Here is a 22,181-nt window from a genome sequence, read left to right on the forward strand (position 1 = left end):
CGTACAGAGCACGTCTCTCGGCTCGGGCGGCCTCTGTTCAGGAGTATGTGGCACGAGATGTGTGGGTGGCCCACGGGGGCGAGGTGATGTCTATGTGGGTGCAATGATTGCTGAGGGAGGGGGGGAACAAACGGAAGAAGAGGCTTCACACTTTTCTGGCAGCAAAACGGGAAGTGTTAAAACGCCAAATAGACACGACCATTGCAAGGCATCAAGTCTGCATCAGCTACGCGTACTTGTGGCAAAAACATGCAAACACACGTGCTCTGATAGTATACGCATTGCCTTTGGAAATGATTAGTCCTACAGCAAAGAGAGCCTTGATTTCACCGGTATTATTTTCTTTCAGTTTAGTTTGTAGTTTGTAGTTTAGTTTCATTAGTCCAGGGAACGTCAAAAGACGAACAGTAACAAAGGCAAATGCTGCAAGTATCAAAGCATCATTAGCCTTGTTCATGGCCTAGTCTCGGTGAGCGAACGACTCAGAGGAGCAATGAGGACCCACGGACGAGCGGGAGAGTCGCGCCCACGCGCCGAGCCGCCCAGGCTCTGCGGTCCTCTACATATCTTGAGTCGTTATCGGACAATCAGCAAGTGCTGACACGTTGGAGGAAACCGGATCACTCCAATCAAAATGCACACATGCGAGGGAGAGATACTGTATCCCACACAGTTGGGGTCCACACTTGCTGTGTCGCCTTCTCCTGGCGAGCCAAGGTATGGCGTCCGCGGCGCCCACGGGAAGTGAGCTTCACAACATCTGTGTGTGAGCCACCAACCCTCGCTGCTTCCACAGTGCTGGATTACAGACACGGCTGAACACCATTGTGGAGTGAAACCGACATAATGGTGTCATCGTAAAGGGAAAACATCCCTTTATTATTTGTAAAATACCAGAAAGATAATCGCTCACCTCTTTAATTGCCACAACTCCAACAGAGCAAATGTAATCTCTTGTTTATAAAGGAATAAAAAAAAAAGATACAACGTATATGCACCGAAATGAAATGTGTTGGCGCTTGCACTTACAAACAGATATAAATCCAGAGCTCCCTCCGCCGAACAAACCCAGGGCGCGCCACCACAGGCCAGCGCAACGGATGGCGTGAGCCGGCTTGCAGGCTCGAACTTTGCCTCAGAGCGCTGTGATTCATCGGCGTTGGCATCCGAAGAAGCGCCGTCCGTATCGACGCAACAGGCCGAAGGGGAGCCGTAGAAGTCTCCCACGTACGTGGTCAGTGACCGCACAGATTCGCCGCACTGTTTTTGATAAAATATTGGGTGGCCTTAACCTAACGAAACATGATATATTTCCAGATACTACATCGGCTTTTCATTTCCATTTTTTTTATTTTCTTCCAAACTTGCTACAAATTAAAAACCCAACACGGTCATGCAGTCCTGCTCGGGACGTTTTTTTCCCACTCATATAATTCTCCACAAGGCCATCTGATCTAGCTTGGTGAGTCAAACAAGCATTGTGCAGCGATTGTCTGCATTCACTGCCCTGAGCCATTGGTTGAAATTACAAATGCCTGTGCCAGGGGCCAGTCACTTCACAGGACACACATTGTTGACTTCCTCCAAAGTGGTACTCGTTTTATCAACCTCAAGGGGGGTGAAGGGTTGAATTAACAACTGACCGGAATTTGAACCTAAAGACTTCCAGTTGTGAGATTCATGCTCTAACCACGAGGACATTCAGCCAGTGCACAGAATTCTGCAGAAAGCTTTCGCTAGCTAAATACCATGCATAGCTTTGGATTAGATATATTTTGCAACTCATTAGTATTGTGAAACAAAAATATTTGTCATTATAGCAATGGACCAGCGGTAGCGCATTAACCACTTTTTTCGGCGGTTCATGGTTCAAGCCAAGCAGCATACCCTGGGTAACACTGCGCATTTATCAACGATGAAATATGCCCAATCTGTTTCAAAGTGGACGTTTAAGATCCTCTGACATCATTGAAAACAAGTAGGTCCATTGTGTGCCGGCATCATGGTCCAAATTCGCCACTTTAAAAAAATGACACGGCTATCTGCCCATTAACTGAAGCTGCTCTTTGTTTGGAGAACGGTAACCCTAAATCTCAATTAATTGGGCCACACTAAGTCAATATAATCTGATTACACGCTGCCAACATGTAATCACGTGATATTACAGCACCTGCCTTCACTAATCGGATTACAGTAAACGGGGCTCAATATCTCACCGAATATCTTTGCAGGTCGTTGGACGCTGGTGCATGGGAGTAGGTACGTGACTCATAGCCACAGTTTAAGCAAAGAGGTACACTGCACAGACCCAGCTGATGTGGAGCCTTAACTCATCACTGCTAAATAATTATTCCCCAATGCTAGTGATCGAAAAGTATGACCCCATAACAATGGAGTTGGAGCTCAACTCAAAAAGATTGTGGGCCATGAACTCTGCAATCACCGTTGTCTGTTATGACCTGCTGTTTATTGCCAAAGGGCATGTATTTATGGGTGCATGTGAATATGCAGATAAATGTTACTGGCAGTCGTAATATATCCTTGTGGGAGAAAATAAACACAGAACCACCAAACCATAGTGAATGAAAAACACATGAGTGTTTAGAGTTTCTCAAACTGTCATGATTGGGCGGGGGGGGGTGGGGGCTGGAATTCCTACGGAAGATTGTGAGCCATCAATAATGTATCAACGGCTACAATGTATTTTGTGCAAAAAAAAATGGTTCAGTAGCCAGGGTTAACCCACTGGTGGATGAAGGCCTCCACCTCTAACCATCTGCAATGTAACCAATGTTTAACTTTCGTTGTTTTTTTTTCTCTCAAGATGCCAGCAAGAGACTGGGGGGTGGGGGATGGGGGAGGATGTCTTGTGCCTGCTGACAAAAAAAAACGAAGAGATGTTCTGTAGAGTCACGGGAAATTTCCGTGGAGGTGGTTAAAGGATTTCCGTGGATTTCCGTGCGGCCGCTGCGTGAGTCAACGCCGCGGGCCGCATCATGCCGTCCGAATTAACGCCACAGGAAGCGCCCTCGTTCTTCAGAGAAGCGCTCGTTTTCCAGCAAAAAGGTCTGCTTTGCATTAAAACCCCTGCCCAGGCTTAGAGTGGGCAGAGGGCATAATAACAAGGGTCGATATCGAGTGCCCCCTACGTACACGGCGCAATCCTCCCCAGATCGCGACAGCCTCGTCCGTCTACGTAGGCAACTCCCCGAACTCCGCATCTTGCCTCTTCCCCCCCCCATCCCCTTCACCAATGCCAAAGGACTTCAGGATGTTGGTAGTGAGCATGCACGCATCTCTGCATGCCAGAGGTGTTCCGACAACACCGAAAGTATTGCAAAACCACTTAGATATATGCGGTCATGCTGTACCAGTCAAAACACATGCAAACAAACACACATCTGCCGCTGCATTATCACCAGTTGCCATCTAAATGATGGATGGCTGAGACCAATCAGTGTTTCTGCTCACTCTGTGGTAAAAACGATTCACTTGAACAAAAATACATCAGGTCTTGCAAAATATTATTAAAAGTGTTGGCAATTGTTTGACTATTATTGAGAATCTCTGTCAAAATTTCTCAACAGCATGGTATGGGCTCTAGGCCTATTGATATCTAAGTTATTGCAATATGCATACTCCCTCTTGATACATTGAATAAAAGTCGGGTTAATGGCGAACTGTTTTGTAGAACTTTGTCAATCCACCAATGAAGGCTTCCCCATATCACATCAGTTATATATATGTATGACAGAATGGATGCCAGCTTAAATTGTAACAATTTAAATCTTGACTGATGCACCATTGGTGTAATTTAGTTTTGAAAAATTGCAAAGCGCTTCTGGGAAATGGTTATGAGACTGAGAACATTCGTTTATAACAAAGTTTAAATGCAGAATGCATCTGGAGGCGAAATCATTATCAATTCAGCTCACCAGTTCAATTCGCCCTGAACAACAACCGCTATTTGTGTGTTGAAGTTTAGTCTCAGTCCACCTATGCAGACTTCCTGCTGTTTAAAGTTGAGTCTCAGTGCAACAGCATTCCAGGCTTCGATCAGTGAGTGAGCGCGAGAGGGGCGCGGCATGGACACGTGCGTGCTTGTGTGGTGAGCGGTGCGAGGATCACATTCTCAGTGAAACCTGGGCCCATTGCTGTCTATGCACTGCAACAATGGAACATAAAACATCAGCCTTGACCCATGCCACCTCAGGTCGACTTGATATAAAATTAACACCCGGTTACAGTAGAGAAAAAAACTCATCAGCCCTGGCGAGACAAAGATCGCCAGGCATGATGCTTGTCATACCACGGCTTAATAGGTACTCACTTAGGGCACTTGTTTCTAACACGTAGACTTTCACGACCAATATTATTTATCTTAAAGTTTACATTTACGCGATCGAACCCAAAATGTTTAGCATAAGCACTTGTCCTGTCAGTCCACAAGTCTGACAAGCGAGATGTCTCACTTTCTATTTCTCACTTACATCTGTGGGGCGTGTCAACCCATGGATGATGTTAATAATGCATTCACAAGATTTATAAGCAAGGAAAGTAACACATGTGCAATATCAAGTGCACACATTTCTTGCACTTTAAGGGTCGGACCCCTCGCTAATCACACGCACGCATGAATAGTTTATTTTTCCTGCAGTAATAACAATTACTTCAACTTTGCAATTAATCAGACATTTCATTATGCCATAAGTTTGGTTGGCCAACTTGGTAATGTTAAAGCAATCTCAAATTAGTTTTATCTTAGTTTATTTTGTTAAGCATGTATATTTTGTAAAAATTTCCCACACACAGCCTGTTTACAAATTATGATCTGGTTTTATTGAAATCTAATAAATATAAAGTACACACTGAGGGACGCTTTAGATGGATTATACCAGGAATTGTGTTTTTTTATTTAACTTACAAACGTCATTTGTAAAATTAAAACAATACTGCATGCAATTCTATCGTTTCAGGAAAATCGGTGGTTTGCTGCTCATGGTCATGGGGTCAGACTTTTTAAAAAATAAGTTCAAGATGGCCATTCGAGCATGGCACCGATTGTAAAAATCCCACATTCGTTCAGACTATTACCAACGATATTAATACAGACATTATTTGAATCACAGGCTGCAATATTGCACTTTCAAAAAAATAATTTAAATTCTCGCTTTGGATTTCATCATGTTGTGAAGTGTTGTGCTTTGGGCAGGCACATATACAATGCCACGTGCGTATTTCCTACTAATGTTCTCTTTATATGTTTCTGTATATGTTAGCTTGTGTGTGTGTGTTCCTGTATGTGTCAGTGTGTGTGTCCCTGTACGTGATTGTGCGTTCCTGGGGAACGGCGAAGAAGTGGTCAGCGCACCTCCCTACGGACACGGCGGCCAGAATTCGATTCCTGCTCAACGTCACCATCGGTGACGAACGTTTAAACCGTTTATGGGCCTCCCCTCGGTCGAGTCAGCCATAGAAGAGCACCTGGTTCAGTGTGTAAACATTATTGGCACCGGGGAGACAAAGGCGACCGGGGGGAGGTGTTGGCCATCCACCCCCCCGTCACCTCAAATGAGTACCTGGTGCGGTGTGTAAACACAGTGCCGGATTATCCTAGTAGCAAAAGTGGCTACATATGCTACGGGCCCGTCACTTTCAAGAGCCCCGCGCTAAATGCTTTCAAGCTATCAATTCTGGTTCAGTGATTCTGCACTTGCTCTATTACTATAGTACTATACCGCCTTCAACTTTTATGAACGACTTGGGTGTTTAAGGTTAGCGATTTGTAGTATTATCTGGCTGTATAGCAAATAAAAAAATACAATTACTTTACTATGAAAATTTTTATTTTATATTTATGCTTTTTTCATTCATGGCCCCTTCATGACATATGCCACAGGACCCGCACTAGCTTAATCCGGCACTGCGTAAACATCGTTCGTACCAGGGAGACAAAGGCGACCCCTCGTGTGCCGTGCCGGCCTTAATAGGTGCTCGCTAACAGCACTTGCCCCTACGAGACTGCTAAGGCTACACGGAGGTCGTTGTATGTCTGTTACGTTCCTGTGTACCCGTGGTTTGTCAGTGTCTCTGGTTCCTGTGCGCGAGCAGGGCGCCTGGCGTGCATCACCGCTCCGGCTGATCACGCCGGGCTAAACCAAAACGCAGCCTCGATGGCAACGCCTCAAGACAAAAAGTGTGTATGCCGTGCAGTGTTTATTTGTCTCAAGGGCCAACACAGAACCGGATAATTAACAATAACAACCTAACTGCAAATTCTTAGTGTGTTTATGTTTATGCAGTGACATATTTTATTGTACAAAATAATCGTCAGCGTCCTTGCGGAGGATACGGCGAGAAAAATAAATACGCCTCCTCACATATATACACGTCTATCCCTCCACACCGGTGTGCTGATGAGACGGTCAACGGCAAAACCGGTCCAGCGTTTGCTTGTGTTGAACCTATGCTGCTGAATCTATGCAGCATCAGGCCGTCGTGTAGGCTGATGGATGTTTAAAACACTCTTTTGTGATGTCATCACCATTTTCGATATCGCTGCAAGTTGCAGGGTGGGTGTCCTTTTCGAATCTCGGAACGTGTAAGCGGTCCGCGTGAATTTTATTTAGAGAGGCGTAGCGCCCTTGTTTTTAAAGACATTGTACTCACCGCATAGAACTGTAGCGACACGACCGCACTCTACGATAGCTGGTGCCAAACTGTGCCACACACCCTCCCGCATGGCCTTGTGGGAGCCTAGATACTGACAAAGTTATAAAAAAAAATGTCTTCTGGTTCCGTTCCGATGACGTACAGTTGCTACATCGTAACGGGAAAGGGATAACAGTCGACAATTATCTTACTGCACATTCGCTACGGGGGAGTATGAACGAGCACGGTGCGCGCGATACCTTCTCCATATGCTGGTAGTGCGTGCCCGCTGCGCCCGCCCCGCTCTGCTCCCTGGCGGCGCTGCCGCCCCCCTCCTGCCCGGCCAAGGACCCCCACCTGGGGCCCGACTTCTCCCCCTCCGCGGCGACGGTGCACGATCTCCCGGCGCCCCGCCGCCACCGCCGCCCCCCCCTCTTCTGCCGGCGGGGGTCGCGAGCGAGCGCGCGTTCCGCGGGGTAGCTCGCGTGCATCAGCCCCGCGCCTGACACTCCGAGGGGCTCGAGTGCAAACGGGCGCCCGCCCAGCACCACCAGGCCGCTGCGGGCAGCACGGGGGCACACACAGGGCAGGTGGACAACGCTTCGGTCGACCGCGTGCGGCGGTGCTGCCGCGGTGTTAGTGGCGAGCCCGCTGGGCCGGCAATCCCGAGGCTGTCAGCGTGGACGTTGAAATGGGCAACCACCCCCCCCCCCCCCCACCTCGATATGCCAACGGTCGAGAATGGCGAGGTGATGCGTGGATACTCCCACCTCTTCCGAGATGTCTGGCTAAGTGTGGTAGAGTAGACCAAATACCCCCTTAGAGCGGCTCCTTAGGAGCTTCCTCTCGTGAATGCCCTTCTGTCAGCAGTGGCGTGAGCAAGCAGTTGGCCACTGTCTTGAGTATTTTCTCTTCACATTTTTGAGTTTTCCTGTGGAAACTCCGCTTTATTCGTCAACGAAAAGTCCCCAAAAATAGAAATTGGGGAAACATCTCAAATCCGTGCATTCCTTAAAAAAAACTCCCTCGTTGCCTCAGTTTTCTGGCTAATAACCTCAAATTAGATTAATGGTGCTTTTGGCATCTTGGTAAAGAGCCGGATTATGGTTTTCTTCTCCAAACTAAAACTCTTGATTACGCCACATGTTGGGCTACACAGTGACCTCAATGTCACGTTACTTCTGTCGACATCTTAAAGGATTAAGATACAATTGCATCATACATCTGTGCATACCATAGATGATTTTAAATTTGAGTCTATTTGCCGAATAAACCGTAAGAGCAGGGCTTGACCAAACTAAGTGCAGTATGAAGTAGTAAGCATGAACCTACCATACACACATCTGGTATTCGGGGTTTATTTAGATACATTCTGTACTTGAGAATCCAGTTTTATCTTGGGTAAGAGCCCTAGAATTAGACCCAAATAGTCGTCAGTGCTGGCTCACATTTTTGCCTGCCCAGACGAAATTTTGGCTTGGAGGGTTGCTTGACCATACTTCACCATGCTGGTCATTGGGAGTTTAAAGGGGGGACACTGACCAGCTCAGATATAATTTGCCACCGACGCAAGCTGTGGCTAGTAATCACATTCAGCTTGATAGCGCAGTGCGCTAAGCCCTGCACCACCGTTCCACCCCAATTACATCTAGGCCTGACAAATGTGTTTATTTAATGTAATTGTACGTTACGAATAATTATTTCTTAGTACCGCGACCAAAGTTTGATCTTTAGCAATGGCTTACATCAGTGACAAGTGACATGCCACTTTACCAGTGTGGTGAAGTATGGTCAGTCGAACCCATGACCCAAACGGCATGGGGAGACTTTCATTATGAATAATGTCCATGTGGTTCAGCTGGAGGTTGTTGTTGTTGTATTAGAGGACTCACTAGCAGTGCAAGCGTCATGGGTTTAATTCTCAGAGGAAGGTCAAACTCTGGTCTACCAGCATCTATATAACTGAGGTGTGTGTGACTGCAATAAATGTATACATTCTAGATGCAAATTTGCACTCACTTTGTAAGAACACGTGCAATTGTGTGTGTTTTGTATGGCTGCATCTGGTGAGCAGCCATGCACAGTGTGTTAGCGTGGGAGTGTGCTGATATGCTTGTGCAATACGTACATAATGTACTGTATTTGAATGAGCGTGCACATGTGTCCGGATTACATAGAAGTACGGGAGGAAGTATGCACGATGTACATGTAGCCGTAAGATTTCATAACAAGTGCTCACAACCCTTGCCTGAAGAAACTAAGAATAATTGGTGCTAACGCACGAAGCTGCGGTCCTGATGGCAACTTTTCAATTTCTGACCGTGTAAGACATTTGTGCCGTGGATTTCCCTCCGACTGGCAGAGCCTTGAACGAGTTATTGGTTCGGTGTGGCCATGCCACCCGCTCGAGTGCCTATCGGTCGTAATTGGAACTCGCTAACCGCACTCGTCCCCGCAGTCTACTTGTGCTAAACAGGAGACATCTTTGTGCAATCATCTTCAGCGCCAGTGTGGACACGTGCACACTGGAATGCATTCTTCCGCGCGTGCCCGTCCGTGTGCGGAACTGCGGGGAGCGGCTGCCACACATACGTCCGGTGGCGAGGCGTTAACTACCTCGCCTGGTGTGCAAGAGGTCGTGGGTTCGATCCCGACGCTGATGCCTGCTGTATGTTTGGAGTTTGCGGTGTGTCTCGCTCCCCGTGGTTGCGTGGATTTTTCTCCGGGTCCTCCGGTTTTTCCCTCCACATTTAGAATCGACGTGCGCTTAAGAGTGTTTGCCTGCAATAAATTTGGACGTGACGAGCCACTCCGCCGAGCCGTCGTGTGTGACGGCCAGGTCGCTTCTGGGCTACATAACTCGGTGGGGCCTCACCTGACAAAGTAGCACAACAATAACTTTTAGTTTTAGTTCAGTTTGACTTTCGCTCGCTCCCTTCGCGTGCGAGCGATGGAAAAGCCGAGGAGCGGCCACTCTACGAGCGCCGCTCACCGAAGGCGTCCGCCGCACGTGCTGGCAGAGACGGACGAGCCGGGAGCGCCCTCCACGCCGCCGTGGTAGAAACAGTGCCGCTGGTGATGGAGACAGAAGGAAAGCCACTGCAGCCCAGCTCCAACATGTAAACACGCAGTCGCCGGCCGAGAGCATACATACAAACATATAAACGTGCAGTTGCCTGCCGATAACACCCGAACTTACAAAGGAACACAGAGCTTTGGCAATTGTTCCCGCGTGTATGCGCGCCTCCGATAAGAACGGTTGGCTACGTACGGTGCCAAATAAGTTCAACTTGAATGCACACATACGGTTCCTTGGTGATTGTGAACGACGCTACAAAACATTAATCATATTTTGTGTATATATATGTACACAGCGTTTCACACAGAAGTGGGGGGTAGCAGAGAAGGGGTGACCTCCCATTCAAAGAAGGTCTATTGGTGGTTTAACAGAAGGATATTGTTTCCAGAGCAGATGCCACGTGGAAAGGATTAGGGTAAGGTGAGAATGATCTGTAGGTCCATGAAAGAGCTTTAAAAAGAGTGATCATAATTGGGTTAACCGAGCTCGACTCGTTATAAAACGTAACTGGAGTAGCGCGTCCGAGATCATAGCTGGAGAGATGTCATCTTATACGGATTTATATCGCGTCTAATTCGAAAGGGGCATCGATCAAGGTAGCCAGCCGTTGTGCCGATCCCGACATTACCATTCATTTCTAGGCTGGCCATGAGTAGCGTTCCCCACCCACAGTTTGCCAACAGTCGATCCGCTTTTACAGAGGGCGTTATGTGCGGGGCCACACCAGTGCAGTGAGTGTTGGCAAAGTGACCATTCCTCGATTCAATACCCGGTGCTGCATCTGATCTGGGCTTTCTCGAGATCAATTCAGATTTAATATCAGTTTTTGTATAAATATATTGACACTTGAAAGACATAGATAGGCAACTGTGCGTGCTACAGGTTACACCACTTCCTCGTGTGATTCCCCTTACGGGCCCTCACTCACAGAAATTGGCCCAACAGTCGCGTTACTTAATGGGGGGTTGGGGGGATCTTTGAAGACGACGAATTCTTACTGTGAGGTTGGGTTGGCTGCTTCGGAGGATTCCGTCTTGCCCGTAGTGGGACTCCACATACCCAGGGGACACGAGCTCCCTGCGACGCACAATTAGAGACGCAGCGTGAGCCGCACGCGCAGACAGCCTCACAGAGGAGGAACCCGTAAGCGCACACATTTGCATCCCGCTCAACCACGTGTGCTGTTACGCACAGATGCACATTGTTTGAAAGAATATCACATATATAAGAATCACGCCATTTGCTAAGATATGAGCAAGGTTTGGAGAACATAAAACATGTTAACATGTTCATCTGTAGACTTTCATGAGCATCACAGGTAACTAGTTCAAGATTTAACACCTCGATTGCATTTGGAACAAGTTTGTGAAGTCCTTTGTCTCTCCAGGTGAGAGTCCATGGAGATTGATCGTCTCTTTTGCAAGAACTCATGAATGCAGTTCCATGCTGTGGCACCTGGATCACGATGACGATGATGCCAGTAGACATTTTAAAGGGCCACTTCGTAGCAAACCTGCACGCTACCAGCCGAGCAAATGATGTCTGCCTCATACACATTTTAGAGCACAAACACCGACTGTGGCAATTGCAGAATTGATGTCAAATTGTGTTGCACTTTCAGCTTTCAGAATGTTATTTTTCCATGACAAGGAATGCAGGGCGTCGTTATACACGAGAGTATTCATGGCAGACATTGGTGTCCTGCAGGCATGCCAAATACTACACGTTGTTATTAGATTACATTCACACGCAGAATGTTTTAATGAACATTTTGGGCGAGCGTGATTTTGCTGGTCTATCACCTGGGTGCTGCCCTGTGCTTTTAAGGCAGTGATGTTGACGAATGTTTTGAGTTTTATTGTTCATTGTGCACGTGCACCACGGCCAATGCAGCAGCAGCATCACCAAATAACTTTTGTTGTGTAACCCCATTGGGTGTTTACATTTCTCCAAACCCGGTCTGGATCGAACGCAAATCGCGAGTGGCTGCACACAGTCGCCCTGAAACATTTCCACACGCAACGACCGTCGCGCGTCTGCACTTTGCAGGAGACTCGAGGAAAGTGAATACACAGCGCACATTCACGGTGTTATATTTAACCAAAGTTAAGATTTCTTTGAAATAATGTGTTCCCGTGGGAGGTAATTAGGGTGAGAACCAAGAAAATGAGACCGTTTAAAAGCAGGGCAGAATATCGCGGTGAAAGCGGAGAATTAATTTAAAAAAATGAATAAATTTAACAGAGCAGTCGTGTCGGCCAGCTGAACAAAACGCCTTCGGCGACTCCCGTTACAACTCGTGATGAGCCGTCTAAAGTGACACGGGGTGCTGCCACCCTCTCCACACCTCCTCCCCTCTCTGTGGGTCGCGTACGCAGCAGCAGCAGCAGACAGCTGTCAGTTGCCACCCTGGGCCCTCTCAACTCCACGCATCGAATAATATGATGCATTCATGAATCAACTGAGTTATTTTCACAAATATGGTAACGATAACATTTTGCAACAATAACAAAAGCTAGAAGCAATGTAAATGAGACAAAAAAACAGACAAATCCAATAAAACAATAACCTGAAATCACAACCATTCGTTGAATATCCGTGTGGCATAGGGGAATTATTACTTGCCCACGGGTAAGTCAACCAGTGAATGTAATTAATTAGATTAATTGAAAACACAGCCGTCCTGTTTTAATCAGACTATCAGCAGATTAAGGGATACTGAGTATTGTGATTGAACTGGGTTAAGACACAAACGAAATTACTTTGTCCATCTTCTTTCGGGACGAAATTAATGCCATGTGGGGGCTTTTTTATCATCATCATCCTCAACTCTGAGCACAGCTGTCAGCCAGGCGTAGCACAGACAGAGAGGCCTGACCTCTGAATGAATGGCAACAGCCACACTCTCCCGATGTCTGCCCTTGACAACAGCCCACGTGGCAGTGAATCCGCACGTGCTTCATCGCAGCTGTCGCTCGCAAAGCGGCGAGGTGGTTTATTACGAGGGGCTGCTGAACCAAAGCTTTACTCCTTGTGCCTCTAAGTTGAACGATTCACAGTGTTCAAGGGCAATGCCTTTGGCGCAGGAGCGAGCGATTCAGGGGGAAGGGATAGCCTCGAGAAAATGAGTGCTCGTTACTTTGTGCAGCGTTGGACGTCGCCAGCCTACACTCGTATCGCCGTGCGGAACAAGTTTGGAAGAGCTTTTGTGAGAAAAGTGCACTTCCCCCATTGAATACCAGGCAGAGAGCGTGCCACCGTCTGGATCGAGTCCAGGCACCGTTTGGGAGCAACTGATGCACGCGAGCAGGCGTCAATGTTTACATTCACGCGCTGATCGGAAAGCCGCGACGTTTTCTAGCAAATGTTGAACACGCGACACCCACACAACCTCCGAAACAATAAAGCCACAGCTGTTGATGGCACGCGTTATGGGATCTCTTTTCTTTTTAAGTGTCACGGCGGCTCGTTGCAACAAGGTCACGTTTGAATTTGGGAGTAAGAGTGTCGTCATTCATATTCGATGTATTATTATTTAGCCTACATTGGATGTCGAATAAAAAAACACACGTTTGCTTGTTTATTGCGGCCTCCTTGGCTGTGAAACCGTACAGTGCTACACATCACAGTGTAAGTGTCACACACACACAGAGGTTCCCGACAATAATACAAGTAGTGACGCTACATTTATGATGTATTGCTAGGCAATAGTAGTCTTTCTCAGAACCCCAGCATCGCATGCTGGCTTGTTGTGGATTCCAATCACTTGTGCTTCTCAGCATGAGCATGTAGGCGATTGCTTTGTTTGATAAACGGCTCTTGTCTGAGCACAATGGCGTTCTAGGCATAAATGAGGCCACGTGGCTCTTAAACCAATCACACAGAACATCTTCATGTTCGATTATGAAGAATACCCCTATACAAATAGAACCTTATGATATCGATTCCTAGTGGAAAGGAGAACGCATTTAAACAATGTCACCATTCAACGTTTACGTACAACAGTTGCGTGCTGGCTCGCATAACATCTCAATGCCTTATTGTGAAGATGCCGTGGCTTGCAGCGAGCTCTTCTGCTGCTGCTGCTGCAGCTGCTGCAGCTGCTGCTGCTGCGCTCGACATCACAGGCGGCTGTCGTCAGCGAAGAGGCAAAAGACCCCCACCGGACGCTCCAAACTTTTGCGAGCCCCTCACCGGATGACGCTCTGGTTTCCCTGGTGAACTGGCGGCGCCAGGAATCTCGGCACATCTGGCAAGGAAACCCGAGCCGACGGCCCCTCGGAGGAGGGCCCTGCGCCGCGCGGCACCGCCTCGTAGCAACCGCCGCGTGCCCCACCGAGTCGACGCAGCTCGCCCCTCCCGCGACACTGAAACGTCGTTTGTCAGCGCCACTACGGTTAGCGTTCAGTGACCGCTTCACCCCGATGCCAAATTTGAATTTTCAATCCGCCCGCGACATCGCCCCTTTTTTCATTGCCGTCGGGGTAGTGCAGCGAGCGGAGCGACGCGCGGTGCGGTGTGCAGCGTGCGGAGCAGTGTGAGTGCAGCGAGTGGAGCAGTGTGAGTGTAGCGAGTGGAGCAGTGTGGTGCAGCGTGGGGAGCAGTGTGGTGTAGCGAGTGGAGGAGTGTGAGTGTAGCGAGTGGAGCAGTGTGAGTGTAGCGAGTGGAGCAGTGTGAGTGTAGCGAGTGGAGCAGTGTGAGTGTAGCGAGTGGAGCAGTGTGAGTGTAGCGAGTGGAGCAGTGTGAGTGCAGCGTGGGGAGCAGTGTGAGTGTAGCGAGTGGAGCAGTGTGAGTGTAGCGAGTGGAGCAGTGTGAGTGTAGCGAGTGGAGCAGTGTGAGTGTAGCGAGTGGAGCAGTGTGAGTGCAGCGAGAGGAGCAGTGTGAGTGTAGCGAGCGGAGCAGTGTGAGTGTAGCGAGGGGAGCAGTGTGAGTGTAGCGAGTGGAGCAGTGTGAGTGTAGCGAGCGGAGCAGTGTGGTGTAGCGAGAGGAGCAGTGTGAGTGTAGCGAGGGGAGCAGTGTGAGTGTAGCGAGTGGAGCAGTGTGAGTGTAGCGTGGGGAGCAGTGTGAGTGTAGCGAGGGGAGCAGTGTGGTGCAGCGTGGGGAGCAGTGTGAGTGTAGCGTGGGGAGCAGTGTGAGTGCAGCGTGCGGAGCAGTGTGAGTGTAGCGTGGGGAGCAGTGTGAGTGCAGAGTGCGGTGTAGAGTAGCGCGTGCAATGGTGCCCGACTGCGCCGCCGCTCCTCCTCGCTGACCCAATGTCATGACACACGAAAGGGCAAGGACCCCATCCCTCGCCGCTGTTGCCCGCCACTCACACACGGCGGCACTGCTTCACCATCATCATCAACGCAATGAACCCACCTCAAGGAAAGCCCTTCTCCACGAATCGAGCCCCACATCGCAATCGTAACCGCTGTTCCTCAGCTCTAATTCTCGTGCACACCAACGACTGAAAATAACTCACATGCCCAACTCTGACCCGAGTTACAGGAACGTAAAGTCACCCAAAGGTTCCTAATCAAAGCCATAACTTTTAAGTGTAATCCATTACTCGAACTCAAACACTCCAAGTTTTGTTGTATGGAGCGTCGTCGTTCATGCAAATAGCCATCTCCCAATCAGCGAGGAACCACAGACCAGCTGCGAGGCAGCCAGGCGGGCGAGCCAGTGCCAACAATGGCCCAAGCTCTGGCAGTCCTCTACATGTTAACATACATCCAGCCAATGAATGAAGCGTCTACACACGTGGGAGGAAACCGGAGCACCCAGAGAAACTCACTTGTGCGAGGGGGAAACACTATTCCATACAGAAGGGACGGCTGATATTAGTCCGCACTATGCTGTACCGTCTTCTCCTTGCAAGCCAAGGTATGCATGTACGTTGGCCTTCTTTCGCACCGTACATAGCCAACCATGCTATTCGGAGGTGCAAAGGTATGGCACCTTAGCGCCCACAGCGAGGGAGTTTTGCAACATTGTTGCGATCCACCAACCCCGAACTGCAGAGTGCTCTCCACAGCGCCGCTAATGCTCATTTTGAACATGTAATTAGATCGGTACTTAATAAAACAAGGCACACAGTCAGGACAGGAGTTCCCACTGCCAACGGAACCCAGTGTTGGAAGGGAAACTTCAAAAGTAAACAATATACTGATTACATTGGAGCTTAGGCAATCTGTAATGAAATATGTTACAAAGCTTGCAGTAACATGGGTAATTGCTCATTCTATTAGCTTTTCATTAAACAGCAATTGTTTTAAAATCGTATGCTACGTATTAATATCACCACCATCATTATTAGCATGAGGCAAAGTCAACTTTTCAAAAAGTAATCACTCCAGCACTTTCTGTGTTGTATGGGCCAGATTCACATCTTGATAACAGGAGGGTAAGGCATTGTGCCTTGGAGATTTGCCTGTTATTGGTAGTGGAGAGGTGGGCAAGATTCCTCCACACGATGTAAATATAGAAACAGTCTTTAACTTATAAATTGGGGCCATGTGTTTTCTTGCCTGAGCAAAGCTGAAGACAATAAGTTCATGAAATTTGGACAATAAATAATATAGTGATGCGATGGTACGTCATATGCAGGCTTTGCAACAATTTTTCAGTGTCGTGTTAAGTTCTGACGTCAAATCGTGACTTTCTGGAGATGCGGAGAGAAACATCAATCCCGTTAAATAAATATGCATGATCAGGTGATTTACAAGCGACAACCTGGTCAATTTTTAACAGGCGACTTGTGCTGACCTTAACTGCGCACCCCCGATGAGCACGGATGGCTACGTACGGTCCAAACGGAGCTCAACATGCGCACGTACGCACAACACACGCGATGGGATTATCGTGGAGTTTGCAACGTTACGCCTGTCCCTGGCAGGGGACAAGCTGCTCACCTGTTCCTCTGCAGGTTGAGAACGCGCGGCTGTCCCGCGACCCGCACGCTGTACCGAGCTGCCGCTGGAAACTCCGCCTGTTCACACGCACCGCCACCATGGGCACTGGGTGAAAAGTTGCCCACGCAAAGCTCAACCGGGCCAGGTTTTTTTTTCCTTTCTGCTCCTCTTTCTTCTGCTCACTTTGGCATTCAAAGCAAGCGCACTCCTCTGGATGCTGCCGTGGCGGCACTGGTCAGCACACTGAACTCACGACCTACCCCACGCTCGCCTCTGTTCACGCAGCAGTGTCAATCAATGGGTAGACCGCGGTTATAGTCGATTCGCAGAGGGCACGCGCAGTGGGGTAAAGTGTGGGTGCTCACACGCCTCACAAGACGTCAACAGAGAAGAGTCGGCCAAATCCAACCTAGAGGTGCCGGGGGGTGGAGGGGGGTTCTATCGGCAGTGCTGTGAGCGAGCCATTGCTGGCCTGCAATATACTCTTCTTGCACGAGACTGAATCAGAATGAACAAGTTCAGATTCGGCATTATATCGCTCTCGTGCATGAGGTGCATTCAGTGAAAGTTTAAAATATGAATCAAAGCCCTGATTGCTTGTCATTAACAACGTCACAGGAATGTGAACCTCTCGCATTTTCAATATAGTTGCATGCGGTAGAGACGAAGAGTTGTACGTCAGGCAAGAGCGGCAACATTGAAGTTTATCTTGAAACATGGCAGGAAGACGTGGCTGGGACAGGAGGGGCATGGACGCCCGTTAGAGGTGGGCAGACTGACGATGCGAGCGCGCTAATAGCATGGAGAGGTTAGTGACCAACGGAAAAGCAGAAAACCCAGATGGTTAAATCCCACAGCAGCTGTGGGAATTAACCGTGGGATTTAACGGAAAGAGCGATGGAAATTTGCAGCGCCGTTGACAACACTGTCAGCGGTGACTTCTTTTGACCTTTTTAGGTTCAACTTGCTTACAAATACTGCACAATCTTTTGTCTTTAAGGACTTTAAGGAAATCATGATGCAGTCCCCCATGTGAGAATCACTGCCCAGCTACTGCCATCAACTCCCATGAATGTTGGAGGCACGAGACCCCAGCCATCTAAATTATTATTAGAATAAATCACACAAATAAAACAACGTGTTAATGCTGCTCCAGCAACATCTACAAATACAATCCATTCAAAATGTTGCTAATGCTGTGGACTGTCTCATGCCCTTCCCGAAGGCCTGTCAGATTCAATGAGCCTCCGTCGCCATACTCGTAAGGAAGCATTCCTTTGTGATGTGTAGAGTGCTTCACCATATGTTCATCATCCGTTATTTGCACACAATAATTGTAACCCTTATATATAGGTCACATTGAACTCTATCTCGAATTTCTCGTCAACCAGAAAACTGAGGTCTTAAAGCTCACACACTGGAGAACCTGGTTTCTTTTTGAGTGAAAGCCAAATATTCAAACCCTGATTCTCCGAATGCTGTCTCTATTCATCGAGCATCAAAACGAAATGCGGGTCCTCATCTTCAATGAGCGGCCGTAAATTGTCTGCCCAGCTGTGGTTGTGAAACACAGAGCCACAGGCAAACGCACAAAACTGAAAAGACACGAACACTCTGTCCACTTGAACGGGGGAGTAAACACGAAGAGCGTTTCGCTGGGAAGCATGCTCACACCGCAGGGCGCCACTGCTGGATTCCACGTGCAAACTTTGACCGATATCCCTGGATGCACGTCTCCTCTCGCTTTCGTGCATTCTTTGGTTCAGGAAATATAAAATACACTTCATGCCATTTCTCTCCTTTTTTATTGATGCAAATTTTTTTTATATATAACATTTAAAAATATATATAACGTAATTGTTTCTTTATTTTTACATCAAAATGGCTGCGGATACCAATTTCACCAAGCGGAGTTTGTCAAGTTGTTCTTGGACAGCCAATGCGATCCTGTGCCCAGTGCCTGACTGAAATTGTTTCCGTGAGCAACACGACCTAGCAACTTCCCTTAAAGGCAGGCAGCAGCGCGTTCAGCCTTTAGAGTATGCGTGTTTATGGTTCACAAACGACTGCTAAACTGCGTTTGTGAGCGTCGATGCTCCCGTGCAAAGCACGCTCACAGCTGCGCAACCTGCGACAACATCAAATCCAAACATCACCACGTGGAATAACCTGGAAATGACACCACAGCTCTTCCCTTGGCACCCTTCAGAGTTCGAAACATAACACGAACTCACAACACGTGCACACGCGTCATCTGTAGGACTCAGGTTGCGGCTGAAGCTTCCTCTTTTCATCCAAGTCAGTCTGATTCGCGGGAAACGAGAACAAATTTAGCGTTAATTGTGTTGACGGTTGTTTAACGCGGTCATTAGCGGCCAGGCTGAGGCCATCACCTAGCTACGCTCGAGCAGCGAGTGCTTGCTGTTGGGTGGCTGCCAAAGATCTGAATGCTCTCAGTGCCGCGTGCTCAGAGCTCGTCTCGTCACAGCACCCCAATGTGGCAGCTCACTCGCCCGCCTAAGTTTATATCAATGTGAACCGTATTCTTTTCTCATTCATGGTATATAAACTTAAAAGTGAATCTGAATAAGATCATTATTTATGCCACACAGCTGCGTTTGATGACAAATTAAGCCATTTCCTCTTGCCATGTAACGGTCATTAAATCATGCAATTGTCTTGTGACTAAACAGCCATGTTTTTAAAGTACAATTTTCTGGCTTTAATCATAATAGTGTTCCCATGTGTGCTGCCAGTCATATCACTATGATGGAATCATAGCAACCTTCACCTCATTGGTGTGAGAAGGCATTCCTTAGCTAGTCGATGCTTGATTATCTGGCTCAAGGAGCTGTGCAAGCGACAGGAGGATGAGGACCAAGGCAGGAAGCTGTGGCTACTGTGGTGCTGATGATGATGCTGATAGTGATGCTGGTGATAACAATTACGTATAGTGCTAGGTATGATGGTGATGCTGATGGTGATAACAATTATAGTGCTAGGTATGATGATGATGATGATGCTGGTGATAACAATTATAGTGCTAGGTGTGGTGATGATGATGCTGGTGATAACAATTATAGTGCTAGGTATGATGATGATGATGATGCTGGTGATAACAATTATAGTGCTAGGTATGATGATGATGATGATGTTGGTGATAACAATTATAGTGCTAGGTATGATGATGATGCTGGTGATAACAATTATATTGCTAGGTATGATGGTGATGATGATGATGCTGGTGATAACAATTATAGTGCTAGGTATGATGATGATGCTGTTCAGAGCCTGTGAGTTATAAGAAGTGCACAATGAACTCTGTTTGGGAGTTTACTTGAGGGTGCTAGAAAGGCCCTTTATACAAGATTACAATATAATGCGCCATGATACAATTGCAGTGATTTTTCCAAAAATCCATCAATTTAGGCGCACGTCATATCCCTCAAAGAGGGCGGAGCTTGATTAACAAGTGGCGAGTAACCCGGCTGAGAACCAAGTACCGGCTGCGCACGGAGGAACCCCCTCGAGCCACGGCTGCCACTCGGACCGCACGCGTGCTCCATCCCCCCTCCGTGGATACCGTCACCACCGCAAACGAGACACGCCCTGCCCGAGCCGACGGCGCGGCCGCCACGTGCTCGCTCGAAGCGCTGCTCGCTGCGATCGTGGAACAAAGGGTGACATCAGCCCACAGCGGGGGGAACACGTGCCACGCGCCCTCCTGCACGTTCCATGCGCGCGCGTTGGAACCTCTATGGCTCCCAGAGGCACGCCGCTTTAAGGGTGAGGATGTCACTCAAGCGTAACGATCGCAGCGAGCGATCCAATGGGCCGTTGGCTGTGAGCTGTAGCGGGACAGGAGAGACCCTTGTAATCCTTGCCATTTTCATTCAGTGTTTTTACTTTTTTCTTCTTTGGTTCTTTCGGTAAAGTCACGTAGAATGAGAATAAAATAATAAATTGATTAAATAAAATAACACAATAATATTCTCACGACGTTCCGGTCACAACACAAGCGGCCTTCATCAGGTGTCCTCCAGACAGTCTCGTCCCCTTCACCTGATGAAGGCCGCTTGTGTTGTGGCCGAAACGTCGTGAGAATATTATTGTGTTATTTTATTTTATCAATTTATTATTTTATTCTCATTCTACGTGACCTTACCGAAAAAACCAAAGAAGATGAATCCTTGCAGTCACGAAAGCTTTAAATCGAAATGTTTTTACTTTGTTTCCGTTGGCTATCTTTGATTTACCTGAGACACGCCGACCTCCGTTGGCTCTCGGAAGCTAAAGAGGGTTAGGCCTGGTTAGATAAGAGCACCACAGTGGCGAGATGTTAACTACCTCGCCTGGTATACAGAAGTTTCCATGTTCTCCCCGTGGTTGCGCAGACTTCTCTACGGGTCCTCCGGTTTTTTACCTCCACAATTAGAAACATACGTTTAGAGCATTTGGCTCCTGTGATAATCCACTTAGTTGAGCTATCATTTGTGGCCAGGTCGCTTCTGAAAAAGAGCTTTATAGCTCAGTGGCCTTTACATGGTAAAGTAAAAATTAAAAAAATCGAATAGAGGATTGGATGCTGCCTGGGAATACCCCTGGTGTTGTATGCTTGGGCTGTGAGCTAGCCAGGTGATGGCTGGGCGATGACGAATTGTTGAATATATCTGTGCGGAGCTCTAACTGCTACCGTCGAACGTGCTGATGGTTGCCTGATACCCAAGTTTCCTCTAACATGCTCAACGCTCATTCATGGAATTGGCCAAACATCCCAATGCAGGACCCTTCTTAAAATGTGTTAAGACTCCATGAGGCTTTTGAGCTGAATAAAAGGCCTTATTACGGCTAAGACGCAGGAGCATGGTGCTCATATTCTTGGCTCTTCCGGTAAAGTCGCGTAGATAGAAAACAAAAATCCAAATTAAAAGCAAAAAAACCCACGACAATTCGATCGCAACACAAGCCGTCTTCATCAGGTGGAGAGAAAAGAGGGCATGGCGCTCATTTGTTGAAATTTAAAAAAGGCTCCAAGCCATGTACATCGGTGGCAATAGCTATGTAAAGGTGTCCTGCACCTCCCCTTTGCCAAGTCGAGTCTCAGGTATGATGTGTCAGCACTGGCGCTGGGGAGACAAAGACAGCCAAGCGTGGTGCCGGGTACCGTACCCCATCGCGTTCCACGCCAGCTTCCACACAAGTTTCCAAACGCCACTCGCCGCTGCCACCTCTACGGGGCTACCTCTCGGAGGAGCTCCATACCACGTGGGCCCGGTGCTTCTACCTGTGTGACGTGGGGCAGCCGTGTTGGCGCGGTGGTCTCGCCGATGCGCCGTGGGACGAACACGTCTCGCCCGCTCCTCCGCCCGAGCGGCCCGCTGTGCACACTCTCAGCTTCAAAGCCTGGTGGGGGCCGGGGGCCGGGGGGGGTGGCAGTCACAAACCAGAGCCGAGTACAAATTAAATGTTAGGACGAGAAGGCAGCCACCACCACGAGTAAGCCTGGTGTGCGTGGGAACGCCGTAGCTTAAACTCAGACCTCTTGCTCGGCAGGTCTG

At 48.2% G+C, this 22,181-nt stretch overlaps 1 protein-coding gene across 1 annotated transcript in view; it reads right to left on the reverse strand.

Annotated features, from left to right (window-relative positions):
- Window positions 1-22,181, reverse strand: part of LOC116940443 (disintegrin and metalloproteinase domain-containing protein 8-like) — an 84,774-nt gene that overhangs the window by 54,528 nt on the left and 8,065 nt on the right. The window contains exons 2-6 of the mRNA XM_032950277.2: window positions 21,908-22,026; window positions 16,624-16,700; window positions 10,729-10,807; window positions 9,644-9,723; window positions 6,912-7,209 (exon numbers count right to left, since the gene is read on the reverse strand). Of these exons, the coding sequence (XP_032806168.2) occupies window positions 6,912-7,209; window positions 9,644-9,723; window positions 10,729-10,807; window positions 16,624-16,700; window positions 21,908-22,026 (653 nt within the window). The remainder of the gene's footprint in view (window positions 1-6,911; window positions 7,210-9,643; window positions 9,724-10,728; window positions 10,808-16,623; window positions 16,701-21,907; window positions 22,027-22,181) is intronic.

Source organism: Petromyzon marinus, chromosome 9, assembly GCF_048934315.1.
Source record: "Petromyzon marinus isolate PM22_M1 ecotype Great Lakes invasive population chromosome 9, UKy_Petmar_22M1.pri1.0, whole genome shotgun sequence".
Classification (NCBI taxonomy): domain Eukaryota; kingdom Metazoa; phylum Chordata; class Hyperoartia; order Petromyzontiformes; family Petromyzontidae; genus Petromyzon; species Petromyzon marinus.